Raw genomic sequence first — 19280 nt, 5'->3', positions numbered from 1 at the left:
ACAAAACTGTCATTAAGGCAGTACCCCTCATCACTGGGGTGCTAACCTCAAGGGAACATCTCCGTACCTTTAACCAGGGAATATAATTGTACCATAATCCATTGATATTATATTTTTTTCAGCTGTATTGACTACACACACCCCGTCTCGTCTCCAGGCTTTTTTGCTTTATTGTTCTGTTTTAAAACATTAGGTTATGAAAAGGTACAGATATGTACTTCTCACCTTGAAAAAAAATCCTTAAGGTTCACAATTGGACCTTTAAACAACTGTTGTACCTTTTGAGGGAACATTTACATTGTTTGTATCTTGATGAACGAAAAATGTACCTTCACTGTACTACTTCTTACAGTGTATAATGGAAAACGACTCACTTTTTAATCCTATAGTCAAATATAATATTTGTTCTTCATACCTCTGTTATCAAATGAGTTAGAACATTGTTTTCTCTCTGAGTGTGAAATGTTGTGACTGTGTTGAGCCGCTAGTGAGCAATGAGGGAGAAGGGGAGGAGTGAGACCCCCTGCTGTGAAAACAGTTCGTACCACTCCACAAAGACAGCTGTGCCAAGACCAAACGGACAACTGCAGCTTTCTTCATATCAAAACAGTCTTGTTCAACTGAGACAATAAAAAATAGCAGTTACTCACTAAAAATGCTTTCACAAATGTCGACTTGCTTGCTCACCTACAAAGATGCAAAACCGATTTGCTTCCAGTTTTGTACATCGTACATATTTCCATCAAAATATATTCCATCGGCTTTATTGCAGAAAAACATCCTCTAAAACAGGTGGAAACTGCATTTTAATGCTTATTTTTGTAAATTAAGGCACTAGTATGTTGGTTACACTTGAATTGTTGGATAAAACACATCTCTGATTAAACAGAGAAAGTGTTCTTTTGAGGTATTATTTGTAGCTAAAAGTAAAAATTGAAGCATATTGCAGTGTCATCGCACAACATGAATCATTAAAAAATACAATAGAGCATTATTGTGTGTCAAGTATCATGGTATTTTAATTTCCACTCCAACAAGGCATTCACATGATCCAACAAACGTGAATAATTCGAAATTAATACAGGCTAATCCTTGACCGTGTCACATTAAGGAGTTTGGATTAAGGAGTAAGGATTTTGAATATAACAAAACAAAGTCATACATGCTGTAGCAATATGTAACAAAATTATCGCAGTATCGCAATGCAATATTTTGCCAGTATCGTGTATTTTTTTTATATACACACACATACATACATACATACATACATACATACATACATACATACATACATACATACATACATACATATGTATGTATGTATGTATGTATGTATGTATTTTGAACCATTTGCAGTATAAAATTAGATGTTGATGTATTGCCCAGGCCGACCTCAGTACATCTCAGATTTTCCCAAATGGTGAAGAGAAGTGAGTGACGGTGAGTCATAATTAAACCGACCTGCTTCCAGATCATTCTGAGACTGGAAAAGCTAGTCATGCTGAGGTCAATCTGAGCTTAGTATGTACCCAAACATTTAAGGAGCAATTTTTACTGTGTGATTCTAGCTTAATTCCCAAATTTCCCTTTTTCTAACAAATGTGAAAACCATATACTTGCACCCATTAAACATGACTCACCAAAACAACAAATTGAAAATGGAGCCTGACCAAGGAAAACTGTCACTGATTTTAAGAAACCAAAATTTTAAACCAGCAATATCAGCAGATTAGTTTTACATACTCAAAAAATAAAAGACTCCAGTAGTTTTAAACAGTGCTTTACCGACTAATAAGACTGTCAAATGTCAACTCTGAATTGTTGTTTTTTTAACACACCGATACCTGATCCTTGAGTGTTGTCCGATACCAAGTACCATATATAACAAATTAATTAAGTTTAAAATATTTTATTTTGCAAAATAGCTAAAGATAGAGGTGGACTATATAAAAACTTCTGGTCTGTACATGTAAGCACACTGCAGCTTCTCTGGCTCGCAAACAGGGTGCTAAATGCTGTCTGTAGCAGTGGTTGAGCCACAGATTTCTCAGCTTAGTTGAAGCAAAAGGCTGCCGGACCCTGCTGCTGCATGATGCAACTGATTGCAGGCGGTGTAAGTGGACACACGGGCCCAGCTAAAAGGCTGATATGCTAAAGGCTAAACTAAGAGTAAAGGTAATCATTAACTAAAGAGACTGGTGGTTTCTGCCATCTATCTCTCTAACATTTACTCCCTCAATAGCAACCTGGACTAACATTAACTCTGACCGTATGTGACTACACTGCGGGAGATTTTAGACATGTCTGTAAAACCAGTGGCTTGGTAAGAATTCCAAATTGCCATAATTATCTATTGTCTACTGCCTTTAGACAAAATGCTAGCGTTACAGATTTTGCCATGAGTGTTTTTACTTCTACTTGTCAGCGCATTCCAGCAACAGTTAAGTTTGGTCTACTAGCACGCATGTGCAATAGAAATCGCTTTGTGTTATGTTATAGGTATTGGTATCCCTGTCGCCAATATCAGTGCTGTGTTTAAATGCCAGGAAAATTAGGTATCAGTGGAACCCTAGGTTTTTTTTTTGTTTGTTTGTTTGTTTGTTTGTTTGTTTGTTTTTTGTGTTCAAGTTTAAAATTACTGTATTACTGTAATACAGTTGAGCAACTGATGACTGTCTCAGGTGACAATCTCTGTTAAAAGTGCTATAAGAAAAAAAAAACATTAAAATCAGAGATGATCAGTTTTACTTGCATCAGAGGTGTTTTCACTGTAATCTGAAACTTCAAAATGATTTTGGAGCTTTATCCTCAGTCATTTTTTACATGCAATAAATTCGTGAAACTTTAATATTAGAATTTTTTTTAGACAATAGACTTTTACTAGGCCAGGGGTGTCTAATGTTATCCATAAAGAGCTGGTGTGGCTGCCGGTTTTCATTCCAAACAAGTTGGCGGACACCTGCATGCACTTGTTTAGTCAGACGGTCTCAGTCTTCTACAACTGATCAGGTGTGCTTCTGTTTTATTGGGAATGAAAACCTAGAGACACACTAGCCCTTTACAGATAAGACTGGAAAACCCTGGTTTAAATTGTATAAATGTAGAATTAATCATATGTAATTAACCAATTAGGCCTGTGCCTCTTATTCAGCTAATCGTGTGGAAAGTGACCACAGTGAACTGTTAAACCGAGACTTGTAAGAGGCTTAGTTAGATAACACATACGTACATTTGTGAACTCCAGCTGGTGTGGGTTTCTTCTTTTTCGGTGATGCTTATAAAAGTGATGTGTATGATAATAGCACCACCTTGTGGAGAGTCTGCCAAACATTCTGCCAAAGCTTATTTCTGACCTGCAGATACTCTGTTTATTATTCAGAACCCAAACTACTTACTAAGCTAATTCATCAAGGATGTACATTTTAATTGATATTTTTTTATTTTGATTTTTGAACTGAGTAATTGGTTTTAATCGAGTAATCATGGCAGTCCTAGAAGATACCAGGTCTGTAAGCTGAAAGGGCTGAACTGTGTCTGTGTCTCTCCAGATCGTTAAACATGGACTGTGAGAACCAGGACAAAGACAAGGATGGAAATCCCACCACCACCAGCTCCTTCAACAACAGCAACTCCAACAACAGTGAGTTCAACACATACACATAAACACACTGCAGAAATCAGACTACACCATGAGTTTGTCTTTTTTCTGTCTTTGTAAATTGTTGTGAGGATGTCTGATCAATTTTCCCCAATTTACAACAAAACTACTGAGGCACATAAGTTGTTCTCACAGTATTGTTGTGTTAAGGTTTGAGCTGCAATGAATATTCAATAACGTGATAAAAAAATCACCAACAAAAAATCAACAGATTTTGCAATCATGCTCTGTTACATTTATTACTAATTACAAAGTATAAATGAGAATATATCAACTAGCTGTCGAGAGCTGAAGGGGAAACTGTTCAGACTGTGCTGTACATAAAAGCTGACTTGGCTAAGTTACACATGAGCTCTGGAGCAGTTTTACGCAGCTTATAAACCTTCATCACTCCCTTGTTTAGAAGACAATTTGATCTCTGCTTTCCCTTTAACCTGATCAGGGTTGCCAGATGGGGCAGAATCCCCAGTTTAGCATTTTAATGCAACTTGCTACAAAAAAAAGATCAGTTCTGTTTTTCATAATTGCTTTGTAGTATTCATGCAATAGAGTACTTGAATTAACGCAATAGTACGAAGTAATAATGATTATGTATTACAATAAAATAAGTAGCAAAAAAAGTAGTAGTAGTAATAATAATAATAATAATGCTAGTAATAGTAATAATAATAATAAAAGCCACAAAATGTCAACTTAATGTAGTGTCCAAAGTGAAACTTGTTGAGCTTTTCTTCTTTGTGTAGAATATTTGAATATCCGAAGTAATATTTAATACAGTGTTCGATACTTGCAGCCCTAGTTAAGGTTTAGAACTAAAAGATGCGTTCAGTATAGCAACTGTACCTAGATCAGAAAAGATTTACAGAATGTCAAATCTCAATCAACCGAATGAATTTAGGGTTAAGTTTAGAATGACTACATAGTTAAGCGTTTCCACATTAAAACTTTACTCCGCTGAGCTGGACTATATTATTGTGGCTATTCGAAACTAGGCTGGTAAAAAACATGACAGGTATGTAGAATATATTTAACCCATACTAAATCAAAAGTATTATTATTTCAGTGAACTAATGACAAGTAAAAGTACCGTCCAAAAAATCAACTGAGCGCATAAAATCAGGGCTGTGCAAAAAACCTGGCACATTTCATGTTTTATGTATGCAGGCTAGTAGAGTTTTCATACACCAAACTTGTCAAGCCATTTCTTTATGGACTTAACTTTGTATACAGGAGCACTGGCATGCTGGAACAGGAAAAGGCCTTCTCCAAATGGCTGCCACAAAGTTGTCTTTGTATGCTGTAGCATTAACATTACCTTTCACCAGAATCAAGGGGCCCAACCCCTGAAAAACAGCCCCAGCCTCCACCAAACTTTACTGTGGATTCTTGTAGGTAGTGTTCTCCTGGCATCCTCCAATAGGATTAATCACTCCAGAAAACACATTTCCACTGCTCCAGTGGCAACATGCTTTACACCACTCCAGCCAACGCTTGGTATTGTGCATAGTGATCTTAGGCTTATGTGCAGCTGCTCAGCCATGGAAACCCATTTCATTAAAACTCTTATTGCAGTTCTTTTGCTGAAGTTACTTCCAGAGGCAGTTTGGGACTCTGTTGTGAGAGATGCAACAGAGAACAGACGGTTTTTATGCACTATGCTCCTCAGGCATAGCACAGGGGCAGGTTGACTGAGGCAGATCTAGCAGGGCAGGACTTGTAATTGTGTCCTTTTCCCCCTCCAGGTATTCAGACCATAGACTCCACGCAGGCTCTCTTCCTCCCCATTGGAGCCTCCGTCTCTCTCCTCGTCATGTTCTTCTTTTTTGACTCAGTCCAGGTGGTCTTCACCATCTGCACTGCGGGTATGCACACCACACATGCTTGACCTCTCACACTAACTCCCACACAGACCTAATTCACAGGCATTAATGTGTCATTTTGAAATAACACTGTGACATCATTTATGTATCTCTCTCTTTCCTTATCTGCAGTTCTGGCGACCATTGCATTTGCATTCCTACTCTTGCCAATGTGCCAGTATCTTACCAGGCCCTGCTCTCCACAGAACAAGTAAGGCTTGAATGTACATTTATCAGCTGTTTACCCTCAGTAGAAAGTGTAGTATCAATGTTGTATATTAAAATGATACGACAGACTTAACTATATTAGAAACACTTTAGGCAACACAGCATCTAAACACCCAGTGTTTGTTGCTTTGATCACAAAAAATAGTTTAATTCTTAAATTGAGTTGCTTGGCATTTTTCCTTATTAAAGTAAATATAGTTGCTGGATATGAGAGAGTATTATTTGAAAATTCTCAGGAAAACTATTAACACTTTACTTGAGTATTTGTAACTGATTAAGTAGAACTAGTTTACTCGTTTATTTATTAAGATAATGTAACAAAGCTTGGATGAACATCTAATGTTTTCCTTTTGTTTTATTAAATAAAAATTTTGTTGTTTTATTCACAATCCAATTAGAATTTTCTGTTAGAATTGTTAGAATTTTGTTAAAGATCAGTGGCCCATGTAACCAGAAGACTAAGTAATCTGATATATTAAATGATAACTGATGGATTTGATCAGTTTGAAACATTTCTTCAGGTTTATGCTCAGGCTCAGAGAATTAAACCAAATTAAATTTAAAATTCCAGATATGGGCATTGGTGGTTTTATTAACATTATTTAACAACTTTTTTCATTCATTCTCTGTCAGTGCAAAAGTCTAGGAACGTTAAATAAATCAAATAAGTAACAAAATTATATTTTGATCTATACTTTGCCCCTCTGTTCCAAATTAGCATGCACATTTTGATTCGCCTGTAGGCAAAATACAACATCGTAGAGTTGAGCTGTTTGAGCTGAAGTTGCAGTATTGTGTTGTTTCGAATGAAGTACACTACTGAAAAAACCTTGAATGTTTGTTTTTTTTGTGCTATACTAGTTGCTGCTGGCAATGTTGTTACGTTTTTTGCCTAATTAAACCTTTAAGATGTAAACGGTCATTCAGAGTGGTTTGGTGTGAAATGCTCTGTTCTAGAGGAACAGTCTGAATGTGTATGTTTGTGTTTGTGCAGAATTTCATTTGGATGCTGTGGGCGCTTCACTCTGGCGGAGCTTCTCTCTTTCTCACTCTCGGTGATGCTCGTCCTCATCTGGGTGCTCACAGGACACTGGCTGCTCATGGACGGTAGGTCATCACAGTGGGATTGTGTGTGTTCATGTGTTTGAGAAGAGTGTGCATTTCTGCTGGAGGCTTGGAGACAGTTCTGTGTTTTTTGTTTTTTTTTGTTTTGTTTTTTTTTTCCTTTCATAAAACCAATTCATTGAGGGCTTAATTATTAACTGATAGATGAATCTGTTGTGGATTTTTTTAAAAAATTCTTCAGAATAAAATTTCTAAAATGTAAAGTCGTTCAGAGTGGTTTGGTGTGAAATGCTTCCTTCTAGAGAATTGTTCACAGTGGTGGTAATAGGAACTAGACGTCCACCTCTAAAAGCTCCCTCACAGAAAGTTTTTACATGAAATGGTTATGAACACACAGCCTGATGTCTGAGTCCTGTTTCACACATACTACCTTTGTGACGTGAGCAATGCGTAACCTCTTGCTTTTCGTTTTGATGCTCACGTTAAGAGGTCAGCGCTTTCATGCAGGCTGCAGGAGCAGAGTGGCAGAGCATCTCAGACTGTATTTTGAGAACAGGCGAGAAGCTGTGAGGGGGAAAATAACTATGAATATCAATGAAAATAAAACAGAAGACCAAAGAAAATCTTGAAAAAATTCAAATTAATTAATTTGTGACTGTTAAGAAATATAAATATTCTGTGCTGCTTACAGATCTCCTGGTAGGTTTACTAGGCTTGATACCCTTGCCCTCAAGAATCATAATGCAGTGAAAGGCAGACAAGTATAGGGTGATCTTGTACAATTTTATTTTTTTTTATTGAGCAAAGTGACAGATTTGACTTTTATCAAATTGGAAAAAACTGTGTCTGTAGAACTTACTGCACCACTCCACAGCATGTTATATGTATGAATGGTCAGTGCTTGCTAGCTGTAGCTGTCACACTGCTGCGTTGTTCATGTCACATGTCACAGGTTGTATGAAATAGGCCCAGGATGTTGTTTTATTATATTTTTGATAATGTTTTGGCCCATTTTAACTTATTTTTTACCATAGTCAAGGCAGAAAGGTACATGCAAGGTTTTGTAAAGCAGAATGTTGCAGTTGCTATCTTTTTTATTTTTTTTATTTCAGATTAAATGCTGTTTTACCTATAAAACCAATATTACCTATACAACCGCATAGGATCATGTAGGTTCACTGGTTGTTTTGGATAATCGATTCAATGTCACGACTGGAGGTGTAACGATTATTCGACTTGGTCGACTAAAATCAACGACCAAATTAGTTGGCAATTAATTTAATAGTCAACTAGTTGAAGTCATCACGCATCTTTCTCGCACTAACTAGGAATGTTTTGACATTACCGCTTACTGGACAGTTAACAAAAGTGCGAAGGCATCCTCTTAAAAAGGCTGTCAGTTGTGCTATTTGTAAAGCTGACCTTAGCTGACACGGGAGCACATCTTCCATGTTGGAGCATCTGAGAAGGAAGCATGAAGGGAAAAAAAAAACTGACCCCTCTACAGTGAACCATTTCACATCAAACCACTCTGAATGACTCCTGTTTACATCTCAACTACTGAATTATGCAGAAAGTCCAACCTTTCAGTTCTAGTGTGTTTATCAGTGAATTAGTGTTCATTGACTCTTGTTGAACCATGTTTTAAGGTCTGAACTATGTTATAAGTTTTAATGCTGTTGTCTTTTCTGCAGCTCTGGCCATGGGTCTGTGTGTGGCTATGATTGCCTTTGTGCGTCTGCCCAGTCTGAAGGTTTCCTGCCTGCTGCTCTCTGGCCTGCTCATCTACGATGTGTTCTGGGTAAGAACAGACTAATGCGCAGCCACCTAAGAGCCAGTCAGGCTTGTGAGAAATGAGGGATTTTGTTTTGTGAAGAATGTGTGGTTTTGAAGTTTTCAGTGTGGTTGAGAAAAACTGCTAATGCTTATGCAACATTCCAGTCAAGCCAGGCAAGAGTATCATCATTTCAAGCAGCCATGTGTCATGACAATCCCACCACATTCATCATAATATTTGTGGAAATATTTCTAGATTTCGATGTCGACATTTGGGGAAATGTCAGGGTTTCAATGGCCTGAGAGAAATCCTTCTCTTTCTCTTTCAGTGCTGTCAGCTCGGAGCGCAAACGTCAGTATAAACGAGCTGAGCTCAGCACTCACCTCTCAGAAAACTTGCCACTGCTTGAAACAGCAAGGCCAGCTGATCTGTCTGCTCTAGGGCTGCGTGGAGTAGATAAAATGCAGTGGCAGTCCATGACTATTAGAGCTACACTATATGGACAAAAGTATTGGAACATACCTCTTAATTATTGAATTCAGGTGTTTCATTCTGTCCCATTGCCACAGGTGTATAAGTCAAGCACCTAGCCTTTACAAACATTTGTGAAAGAATGGGTTGCTCTAAAGAGCTCACTGAATTCGAGCGTGGTACTGTAATAGGATGCCACCATTGCAACAAGTCATCTCGCAAAGTTTCTTCCCTCCTAGATATTCCACAATCAACTGTGAGTGGGTTTACTGAAAAGTGGAAGCGTTTAGGAATCACAGCAACTCATCCACAAAGTATCAGACCACATAAAGTTACAGAGCGGGTCGCTGAGTGCTGAAGCGCATAGTGCATAAAAGTCGCCAACACTCTGCTGACTCAGTAACTGCAGAGTTCAAACCTCCTCTGGCATTAACAGTACAAAAACTGTGCCCCAGTAGCTTCATGGCATTGGTTTCCATCACCGAGCAGCTGCAGCCAAGCCTTATGTCACCAAGCACAGTGCTAAGTGTTGGATGTAGTGGTGTAAAGCACACCACCACTGGACTCTGGAGCAGTGGAAACGTATTCTGTGGACTGACGAATCATGCCCCTCTATCTGACAGTCTGATGGATGAGTCTGGGTTTGTGTAAAGTTTGGTAGAGGAGGAATGATGATATGGGGCTGTTTTTCCAGGGGTTGGCCTAGCCTCCTTAGTTCCAGTGAAGGGAAATCTTAATGCTTCAGCAGACCGAGACATTTTGGACAGTTGTGTGCTTTTAATTATGTGGAAACAGTTTGGGGAAGGTCCTTTTCTGTTCCAGCATGTCTGAGCCCCAGTACACAAAGCGAGATCCATAAAGGCATGGCTGGGTGAGTTTGGTGTGGAAGAATTTGACTGGCCCGCACAGAGCCCTGACCTCAACCCCATAAAACACCTTTAGTGTGAATTACAATGGAGATTGCAAGCCAGGCCCTCTTGTCCAATGAGATGCTGTTCTGGATTAGACAGAGTTGGTCCTTAGTAATGCCTATGGATTGAGAATGGGATGTCATAAAAGCTCCTGTAGATGTAACGTGTAGGTGTCCCTACACGTTACATCTATTCTAGATTACGATCTGTTATAGATTAAACCTGTACATTTGAAGCTTGTAAAAGACATTCTTTATAATATATTTAAAGATTGTAACAGACGTAACATATATTTTACCTTGTAGCAGTTCAGTGAGGAGTCCTGGTGTAGAGCTGCTGCAGCTGTTTTTTCTAACAGACTGAAACCTGGTTAGACTATGGCTCTTCTTGCATTCAGTGATGTATCCAGTAACTTCCAGAAGGACCAGAGTAACTGTTCTTCTCACAAAATTGGTTCTACCTATTGTAAATCAAAATCTGATTCGTTGATTTGTAGCTCCCTAATTATGCTGGTTGTTAATGTAGTGTGAAAGGCCTAACCAATGGGAGAGCTTGCTTGGCTGTATCCACAGAGAAAACATCCCGATTGGATATTAGTATTACTACAATGCTTGCAGAGTTGAAATACAGCAGACATGGTGAAAATGAACTACAAATTACACAGAAATCATTGGACCTTCTCTGAAGGCCCTAAAGGTTCTCCACTGAAAAAATAAAGTGATTGCTTGCCAGCTGTTACTATATATGATGATATATATGACGTGCAGTATACTAAAAACACATCAGCAAATGCTTGATGTGGGCTAGCTAGAGACTGGTCTGTATTATTTTGATTAAAAGTATTTGTTTGTTGGAATCCAAGAGTCCCTTGGTCAGGATGCTCACTGTATACAATAAAATGTGTAATCTGTAATGCGTAAGGCCAATACTGTGAAACTGATTACCAAACAAATTCTACAGATCTAGGTCTCATCCTCAGTGTTCAGCATACAGATTTGACCAGCATATGCATATGGTTAATAGGCTGAGCAAAAAGATTACCATCCTTAATATATTATGTGGTTATTGACACCGTATGACTGTGGAACCTGTCCATTTGTATAGATAACAGTTTCAACTGAGCAAGACTAAAATCTCCTCCTTTTATCTCCAGGTCTTCTTCTCAGCTTACATCTTCAACAGTAACGTCATGGTCAAGGTGGCCACACAGCCAGCCGATAACCCGCTGGATGTTCTCTCCCGTAAGCTGCATCTAGGTGCCGGGATGGGCCGAGACGTGCCCCGCCTCTCCCTGCCTGGTAAACTGGTTTTCCCCAGTTCCACGGGCAGTCACTTCTCCATGTTGGGCATTGGGGACATCGTCATGCCCGGCCTGCTGCTCTGCTTTGTGCTCCGCTACGATAACTATAAGAAGCAGGCCAGTGGGGAGGCACCCGGACCGGCTAACATGTCTGGCCGCATGCAACGAGTTTCATACTTCCACTGCACCCTCATTGGATATTTTGTGGGTAAGTGAACAGGGCAGCTAGTTGCCATCGGATTTGATACTGTAGACACTGCATCGTCAGGGCCGGATTAAGCCATTTTGTGGCTATGAAGCATCTGAGACGCCGTAAGATTTTACGTATGCTATGTAAAAATGATGATCATGTACAGGCTTGCCACCTGTAATGAGCTGACTGAAGGGAGGTTATCAATTTTGTATGCACCTCTGAGGAGCCATTGTTACAGTACTTACAACACTGTTTTGAACCACCGCTCACAGTCAGTAGCATGTAAAATCTTAGGTCTAAAACCAGTCCTTAGGGACCCCCAGCTGGACCACTTTTTCTTCAACCCTCCAAACGCAGCCATTAAACACAAAAAACATGTACAGGTCTGTTGTGAGTTGGATTAGGGTAAATTATATTCTTTATTCTTACAAGCAGTTTTCTCAGTAACCTTCTCCAGCAGCTCCTAAGAAGCCGATTTTAAACCAGGAACAATGCAGCATGAACACGAACCGATAACTAAGGGTGGGAATCACCAAAGCTACCTGATGCTGAAATGACACCCATTTAGAGTATATCTGAGAGTGCACTGACTGACTTTCAGTTACATTAAAGTTAAATTCATCTAAAAAACAAGATAAATTGAGTGCTGCCTTACCAAGACGTACTCTTGTATGATAACTGTTTACCTGCAGCTCATACAGGTCAGCTGAGCTGTTCGTTAAAATAATCAGTTTTCCTATTGAGACGTTTTGACAGACAACTTCTTGTTAGTTTGTTTGCCAGCCAAATAGCAGGGTTTCTGTTTCAAATTATGTCCGCAGAGTTCTCACAGTTCTTTAAAAAGTCAAATGTTTTTAATTATAGGTTTTACATCCTAAAATGATGGCAAAGAATGGATTGACAAGTCATCTTGATCAACTACATTTGGGTTGAGGAGCAAACTGAGTAATTTAGAGTTTTGGCCGAACTCTTTTTAAAGTAAGTGTTGGCATCAGTGTGTTAAATTTCTCTCTCTCTCTCTCTGTCTCTCTCTCTCTCTCTCTCTCTCTCTCTCTGTCTCTCTCTCTGTCTCTGTCTCTCTCTCTCTCTCTCTCTCTCAGGTCTGCTGACGGCGACTGTGGCCTCTCGGATTCACCGCGCAGCTCAGCCAGCTCTGCTGTACCTGGTGCCCTTTACCCTGTTGCCTCTGCTCACCATGGCCTATCTGAAGGTGAGAGTCATTAACATCTGCCCTGTGAAGGTTAACTGACCATGCTAAGAGCCTCCAGCTCACACAGGAACAGAACTGAGCTTTTAGTCATGTTGGGTGGTGATATCCTACATTAAAACCACATTTGTTGTACCTAACAAAGATAAGATTGATTGGCAGAGAAATTCTTGTTTTTTCTTTTCTTTTTTTTTTTCAGTCGTTCGAATTACGTTAGGCAGAGATATTCAGATCGACACAAATATAGACATTGTATTTACTATCCAAAACCACCAGTGAACCTACATGTGTCTTCTCAGTTTCCATATGGAATTCTGTTTGGAACTAATTTAAAATAGATTTGAAGAATACTAAAAAACAAAGCACCAAAATAAAAGGTTAATAAGGTAATGAAAGGTTTATTTTTAAACATGACAGTGTTTTTACCACCTATATTTCAGTACCCCTGTAGTGACCCTGTATATTCAGGGTCAAATGCAGTCGAATCATCATTAAATTTGAGCCTTTGTGAGACATTGAAACATTTCCTGAAGAATTGTCATGGAATTGAATTGATGTGAGGTCAGAGACTGACACACCAGAATTATCAGTGAGACATTCTCTTTCTACCTTGAATGTTGTCTAGTTTTCTTTGGCTACATTCACACAGCAGGTAAAAGTGGCCCAAATCCAGTCTTTTTCCTCATATTACGTTTGTGTTGCAATGTGAACAAACACATTTTAAATTCTGATTTGTGGCACTTTCATATATGCTACTGAAATCCAATCCGTATCCGATGTGCGGCAGTGCGACTCAGTCTGAACAGCCACATCAGAGTTCATGTGACTTTTACGTCAATTACACTCGACATTCATCATAATTTTGCACTCTTGAGACCTCATAAACATTTGAGGTATATATTTCTGTACAAAAAATGTAGTGACTTTTCCAAAACTCCGTGTTCAAAGAGATTTCGAAAGAAATGGCCAAACGCAGCCATCGGAGTATGAGGCTGCAGCTTCAAAGAACAGTTAAAAGTCTGAAAGTAAAGTTTAAAGAATCCAAGGACATGAACCAAAGAAGTGACCGTGACCTTTTATGCCAAGGTCAAACACATTCTGGGTGATGAGCCCAGCAGTCAGTCAATGAAGCTTCGTGATCGCTCCTGTGATGCTGGTGAAGATGAGACTAAACCTCCGGGAGCGACTGGCATTTGTTGGCAGTCATGATTGTTTACCTCTGGTGAAGCATTGTTCTTTTACACGTGCGGATCAGTTTAGGAGTGTGACCTGTTCAGGCTGATATTGCATACAGGTCACATTTAACCCTTGTGTGGTGTTCATGCTTTTCTTACTCAGTGGTCTGGTGGACCCACCGCCGTATTGTTTAAAATGAGGGTTAAAAAAATATTGTGAACAGCCAAACAGAAAAATTGGATTTGGTGAGGAAAATCAGATTTAGGCCACTTTTACCCACTGTGTGAACATAGCCTTTGAGAATGAAAACTGAAACAGGATTTGGAATCTTATTGTTATTATTAATAATTCTTTTTTTTTTACTTTTTTTTGTCTGTTTTCTCAGGGGGACCTGCGGCGCATGTGGTCCGAGCCCTTCCACGCCAAGTCCAGCAGTTCCCGATTCCTAGAAGTATGATGCCCCCCATCCCGCCTCTCTACAGGTCAGCAAACAGGCAGCCTTCAGCTCACCCCACCCCAGAGAAAGAAAGAGAGAGAGAGAGCATGGAAGAGAGTAGCCACACTCGCCTTCTTCTCACCATCTTTTCTGACGTTCTTATGAAGAGTTCATGGACTTCACTGCCAGATGGATTCTACTTTTTCACTTTATTTTCCATTCATTTTCTCTGTCAGATTTTCCGTTTACTGTACTCTTCTCCTCTGTTACATCACTCTTCTCTACCTCCTATTTCTTTACTCATTCCATTTTATTCTGTCTTTCCTCTCCCTCTCTCTCCCTCTCTCATGCTCTCTCTTTCTCTCTCATATTTTCCCCCATTCGTCCCTGTTGGACTTAAAGGCCACTCCTTACTGGACGTGTTTATGGGACACAACTGGTGCTCTTTGAGCCCTGGGTGATTTATTTTTTTCTTTTTCTTCCCTCCTCCCCTATTTGGCATCATTATGGATCTACGGACTGCAAGAATTATGTTGGTGTGTTCATTTTTTTTTTCTTGAACCATGGACAAGAATGCTGAGAATTTTCTCAGCTCAGAACAGTGATGACCCCAATAGGGACCAGCACACAAGGCCACAGACGCTCCTTCACTTTTTCTTCCCTTCCTCTTTTTCCTATAATGTCCCTCCATCCACTGCCCCCCCTGGGCTTTCTCCCATTTAAAAGAAAGAAAGAACACCCCGTCCCTTCCCAGGGTCCCTCCTCTTTGCAGATACATGTATTTTATTTAGAAAGATTTTATTCTTGGCATATACAGAAATGATACGTTATAAAATTTGAGTGTGCTCTTGCCTTTTGGATGGGCACATAGCTCTATGTATATATGTGTACACATGTATTAGGGTTATCATGTTGGGTGCAAGCGTGTGTGTGTGCGTGAACAGTTTTGAAATGTGCGTGAATGAGTGGTTTCTTTTTTGTGGAGGAATTGTGTTGGGGTTTTTTTTCTCCCCTCGCCCTTTGTTGTTTTTAGATGCGATTGTAGTCGGGTGGAATGTTTTCATGTGGCCTGCAGGGGTTGATAGGAATGCAGTTTTCTTTTTTTCCCTCCTACTCGGGTTTGTACGAGCTCAAAGCTTTGTTCAGTCGCTCTGAAAGTCAGTCAGTCGCACTTTTATTCTGGCCTTTAGTGCACTTTCCCTTCTACAAGGCACAGCTTACTTACAGGAAAGAAATGAATAGTGGCACACTTTCAGAGCCAGCATACAGACAGGGGCTTCAGTCCTGAAGAAAAAGTAAGTGTGCGTGAGTCGTGAATGTGTGTGTGTGCTTTATTGTATGGCATTACATCTGTTAAGTGGTTTTGGACCATTCAGAAGATGGTTTTTATAGATGTTTAAAGAAAAACTCCAACCTAATCTCTATCTGTTGACTCTAAAAATAGGATCCAGTGAGCTCTTTCTGCTGCAGCTGCCCATTTGTTTCTGAGTTCTTGTATTGTAAGAGTGCTGACTCATGAGTCAGGTAAGGGCGAGTCAGAAAAGGGTGAGTTTCAGGTCGGAAGTCGCGAGTCAGTTCGTGTCTCGATTCGGATTTTAACTCGCAACTCAGGCTCGCCCTTAAACGACTTGCGACTCGAGACTTAAGATTCATTCATCTAAATGTGGTGATATGACAAAAGATGTTTTGATACTCCAAGAAGTTTTCACGACTCACAACGTCACAATGTGTATTTTGACTGTCATCTGAGGAACTGGGAAAGACAAAGTAGTGCCTCAAAAAATATAAATACAATCAAAAACTATGAATAAAGTCGTTTATGTTCAGCATTTTACATATTGCGCTGCACTAAAACAGGTCTTAATATGCTCTTTTTGCAATGAAACATGCACTTTTTATGTTTAAGATATCTATGATACTCTCAGAAAAGCATGTTGTGACGATGTCATGTAATTTATCACAATAACGATAAATATTGTCATATTGCCCAGCCCTACTTTAGCCTGATGGGAGGGCGGGGGAACAAAACTGATTAAATTTGGACCACCAACCAGAACTAGACAAAATTTTCTTTTTAAAAGCCTAATTTAATTAAGAAATTGTGATCAGAATAATTCATATTCATCATATACACATTGCATGTACAATTAACAGTCTTGCTCAGTGCTGAAAGCCAGTCAAATTGTGCTTTGAAAAAGAAAATAATTATTAGAAATTTTACACTAATGAGAATATTGCTGTTCCTTCCTGTCAAGTCAGCTTGCAGTGACATCGTCCACTCTATTATGTCTTTAGGTGCTGTTCAGCTACTGCAGTAAGAGTCTCTCAGTGCAGTGCCAGCTTATTTAAAACCTTATTTTACAGAGTAATATTAGCAAACTTCCACCAATTGATCAGCACGGTCACCACATCACGTTAGCTATTGCAGTTAGAGTTAACAAATTCTGACAGAATCTGATTGTTGAAATTACTTCCAACCGAATAGTCACTCTTAAAGATGCTGGTTCAAGGGTTCTTTAGCAAAGGAAATGGTTCTGTACAGAACTTTGAACACTCAAAGAACTCCTTGCATGATTAAAGGGTTCTTTGCATCATGAAGGTGTTCTTCCGATTGATGCAGAATGTGCTGTAGATGGTAGATAGAACCTATTGAAAAGGGTTCTATATAGCATCCAGAAAGGGTTCTTCCATTGTTATGTCAGGCTTGTTACAATGGCAGAACTCTTTTGGTGCTTTGTTGGGGTTGTACACAGTTAGGATTACTAAATACAAAGTGTCATAAATCAAATATAAAGTAATCCATTACTTCAAGCTTGTAACAAAAAAAAACCCTTTTGGGTGCTGTGTAGAACCCTTTTCAAAAAGGTTCTGTATAGAACCATCTGTAGCACATTCATGCACATTTTTCCATCCACCTGCAAGGAGTTCTTTGAGTGTTCATGGTTTTCAATACAGCCATTTTTTTTTATAAAGAACCCTTGAACCATTTTTTTTACGAGTGTAGCTGTTTTAGTAAGTTACAGATCACTCCTTTAAAAAAATCTAGCATAGTTTCTATACAAACTAACCAACCATATCAAGTAGTTTTGCCTCTCGTTTAAACACCATGTTTCTTGTGTGTAGCGTCTCAGCTTTGTCCCTCAGACTGGAGAGTTACCTCGTTATTTGAAGCCGTGGAGAACTTTTGCACAGTGCTGTGCTTTCAGTTAATAACCGGACTAAACTACATTTCTGCTAAAGACTCAGACACACATGAAACAACTCGTGAACGTCTCGTCATAAGGTTTTCAGTTCTTTTCTAAAGCGCCCTTCGAGCATCTGTTAGTCTCAGCTGTACTTTAAGTGATTACTGAGGAGATCTGTGATTTTTAAACCAGTACGAAGCTGCAGTGTCTCTAGGTGTTACAGTTTTTCTGGTACGTAATTATTGTGGAGCAAATTACCTTCTATAATTCTTTGAACCTGGAGCTCCCTCTGTAATCATAGTCCTGTTCGAACTGGCATCACAGCATTGTAATAGCAAAACCAGCTAACAGAAAAGGTGGCGCCTCTATTGTCCTTTTTAGTGACATGAAGACCAGGCTAACTGCTAAAATTGGGCTGATTTTGACCCAGTTAATCCTGAAGTTCATGAAGTGGGAGTTAACCCCTCATTGAAATGAAAAGCTCTCTCGTCCAGTGTTGCGTTTTGGGTTTTTTTTTCCCTTCCATATTTGCTATGTACAGTATGTAATTGTTTGAAAGCTGATGCCTGTCGCATAACAGTGATGTTAACGTCCACCCAGTGGCGTTTCAGTCTGGACTCTTTGGGGTAACTCAACGAAATTACACAGATCCTTTGTCTCATATAAAATAGACAGTCAAATCACACAGATTCCGTTACGGACCTCTTTGAACTAATCCAACCCGAGTAGGGCTTCGCGAAAACCTGTTGAAATGTTTGTCCATGGTAATCGATCATTTGCTATAGCTGCGGCAGATAGAGATTAGAAAAATGTTGGAGTGTTCCTTTAAGAGCAGGTTTCTGGACCCCAGAGATGTAAATGTGCTTTGTTTTTGTCCATTTTGTCTCAGTTAACCATTTTCTTGCCGGTCGTTCTTCCCAGACTGTTGCATCCATTGCTATTACGAGACTGGAATAGAAAGGTGAGTGTGAGAGAGAATGCGTTTTGCAGATTTGTTTATCTGAAGTCCTTTTATTTTTAACCCTGTTACTATTCTTTTTTTATTCTGTGAGTTGTCTGGCCTTGCATGTGAAGTGTATAGTGTGTTATTCTTCACACTGCGTTTCCGGAGCAACCACAGCAGTGTGACAACTCTGGAACACCGGTGACGCAGACGCAGGGTCGAAAGAATGAACGGTCGCACAAATGAAACACAAAATAAATAAACAGACAAAGAAAAGAAAAGGAGAGGACACGATGGTCAGAAAGTATCAGGACTGTTCGGCCCCGGCTCTCGCACAAAGGCGCAAGGACCTGAACACAGCCGGAGAAACGCTGCCTCAGCGTTCGGCCTGGCTGTTCTCGTCCGGCTGCAGGACACTAGACAGCCCGGAGCATTACGGACATCGGTTTGCCCACAATTCCCTCTCATCGTCCCTCGCCAGCCACCCTAACGGACATTACGAGAAAAGAGAATAAAACATGAGTCGAGGATTACGGTGATTGCATTAAAAATAAAATTCTTTTTTATGGCAGATTCTAACTTTTTTTTTCTGTTTTATCCCCGTCTTTGTATTTTTTTTTCACTTTTCTTAGTGCTGTAGATTTATTTTATACTTTTTTGTGTTTGGTTTTTTTTTCTCTCCCCTTCTCCTTTTTTCTCTCCCTGTGACCTCCCTGCCAGCAGAGGGGGCGAAGCTCCGCGCTCTGTTGGTGTGTTCACAAATGACAGCCAAAAGGATTCTGTATAAACGTCGAGTAAAACTAAATTAAGAACTGTGTAGTGAAAACATGGATCCTGACAAGCTGTACCTTCAACATTTCATCTCCTTTAA

At 39.5% G+C, this 19280-nt stretch overlaps 1 protein-coding gene across 1 annotated transcript in view; it reads left to right on the top strand.

Annotated features, from left to right (window-relative positions):
* The window catches only part of sppl3 (signal peptide peptidase 3), a 39701-nt gene extending 24691 nt beyond the window's left edge, over positions 1-15010 (top strand). The window contains exons 3-10 of the mRNA XM_036594625.1: positions 3549-3640; positions 5401-5520; positions 5650-5728; positions 6740-6852; positions 8505-8611; positions 11123-11477; positions 12563-12672; positions 14231-15010. Of these exons, the coding sequence (XP_036450518.1) occupies positions 3549-3640; positions 5401-5520; positions 5650-5728; positions 6740-6852; positions 8505-8611; positions 11123-11477; positions 12563-12672; positions 14231-14302 (1048 nt within the window). The 3' untranslated portion in view covers positions 14303-15010. The remainder of the gene's footprint in view (positions 1-3548; positions 3641-5400; positions 5521-5649; positions 5729-6739; positions 6853-8504; positions 8612-11122; positions 11478-12562; positions 12673-14230) is intronic.
* The last annotated feature ends 4270 nt before the right edge of the window (positions 15011-19280 follow it).

This window comes from Colossoma macropomum, unplaced genomic scaffold (assembly GCF_904425465.1).
Source record: "Colossoma macropomum unplaced genomic scaffold, Colossoma_macropomum, whole genome shotgun sequence".
Classification (NCBI taxonomy): domain Eukaryota; kingdom Metazoa; phylum Chordata; class Actinopteri; order Characiformes; family Serrasalmidae; genus Colossoma; species Colossoma macropomum.
The sequence above is the reverse complement of the archived record's forward strand: the minus strand, read 5'-3'. Positions and strand labels throughout refer to the sequence as shown.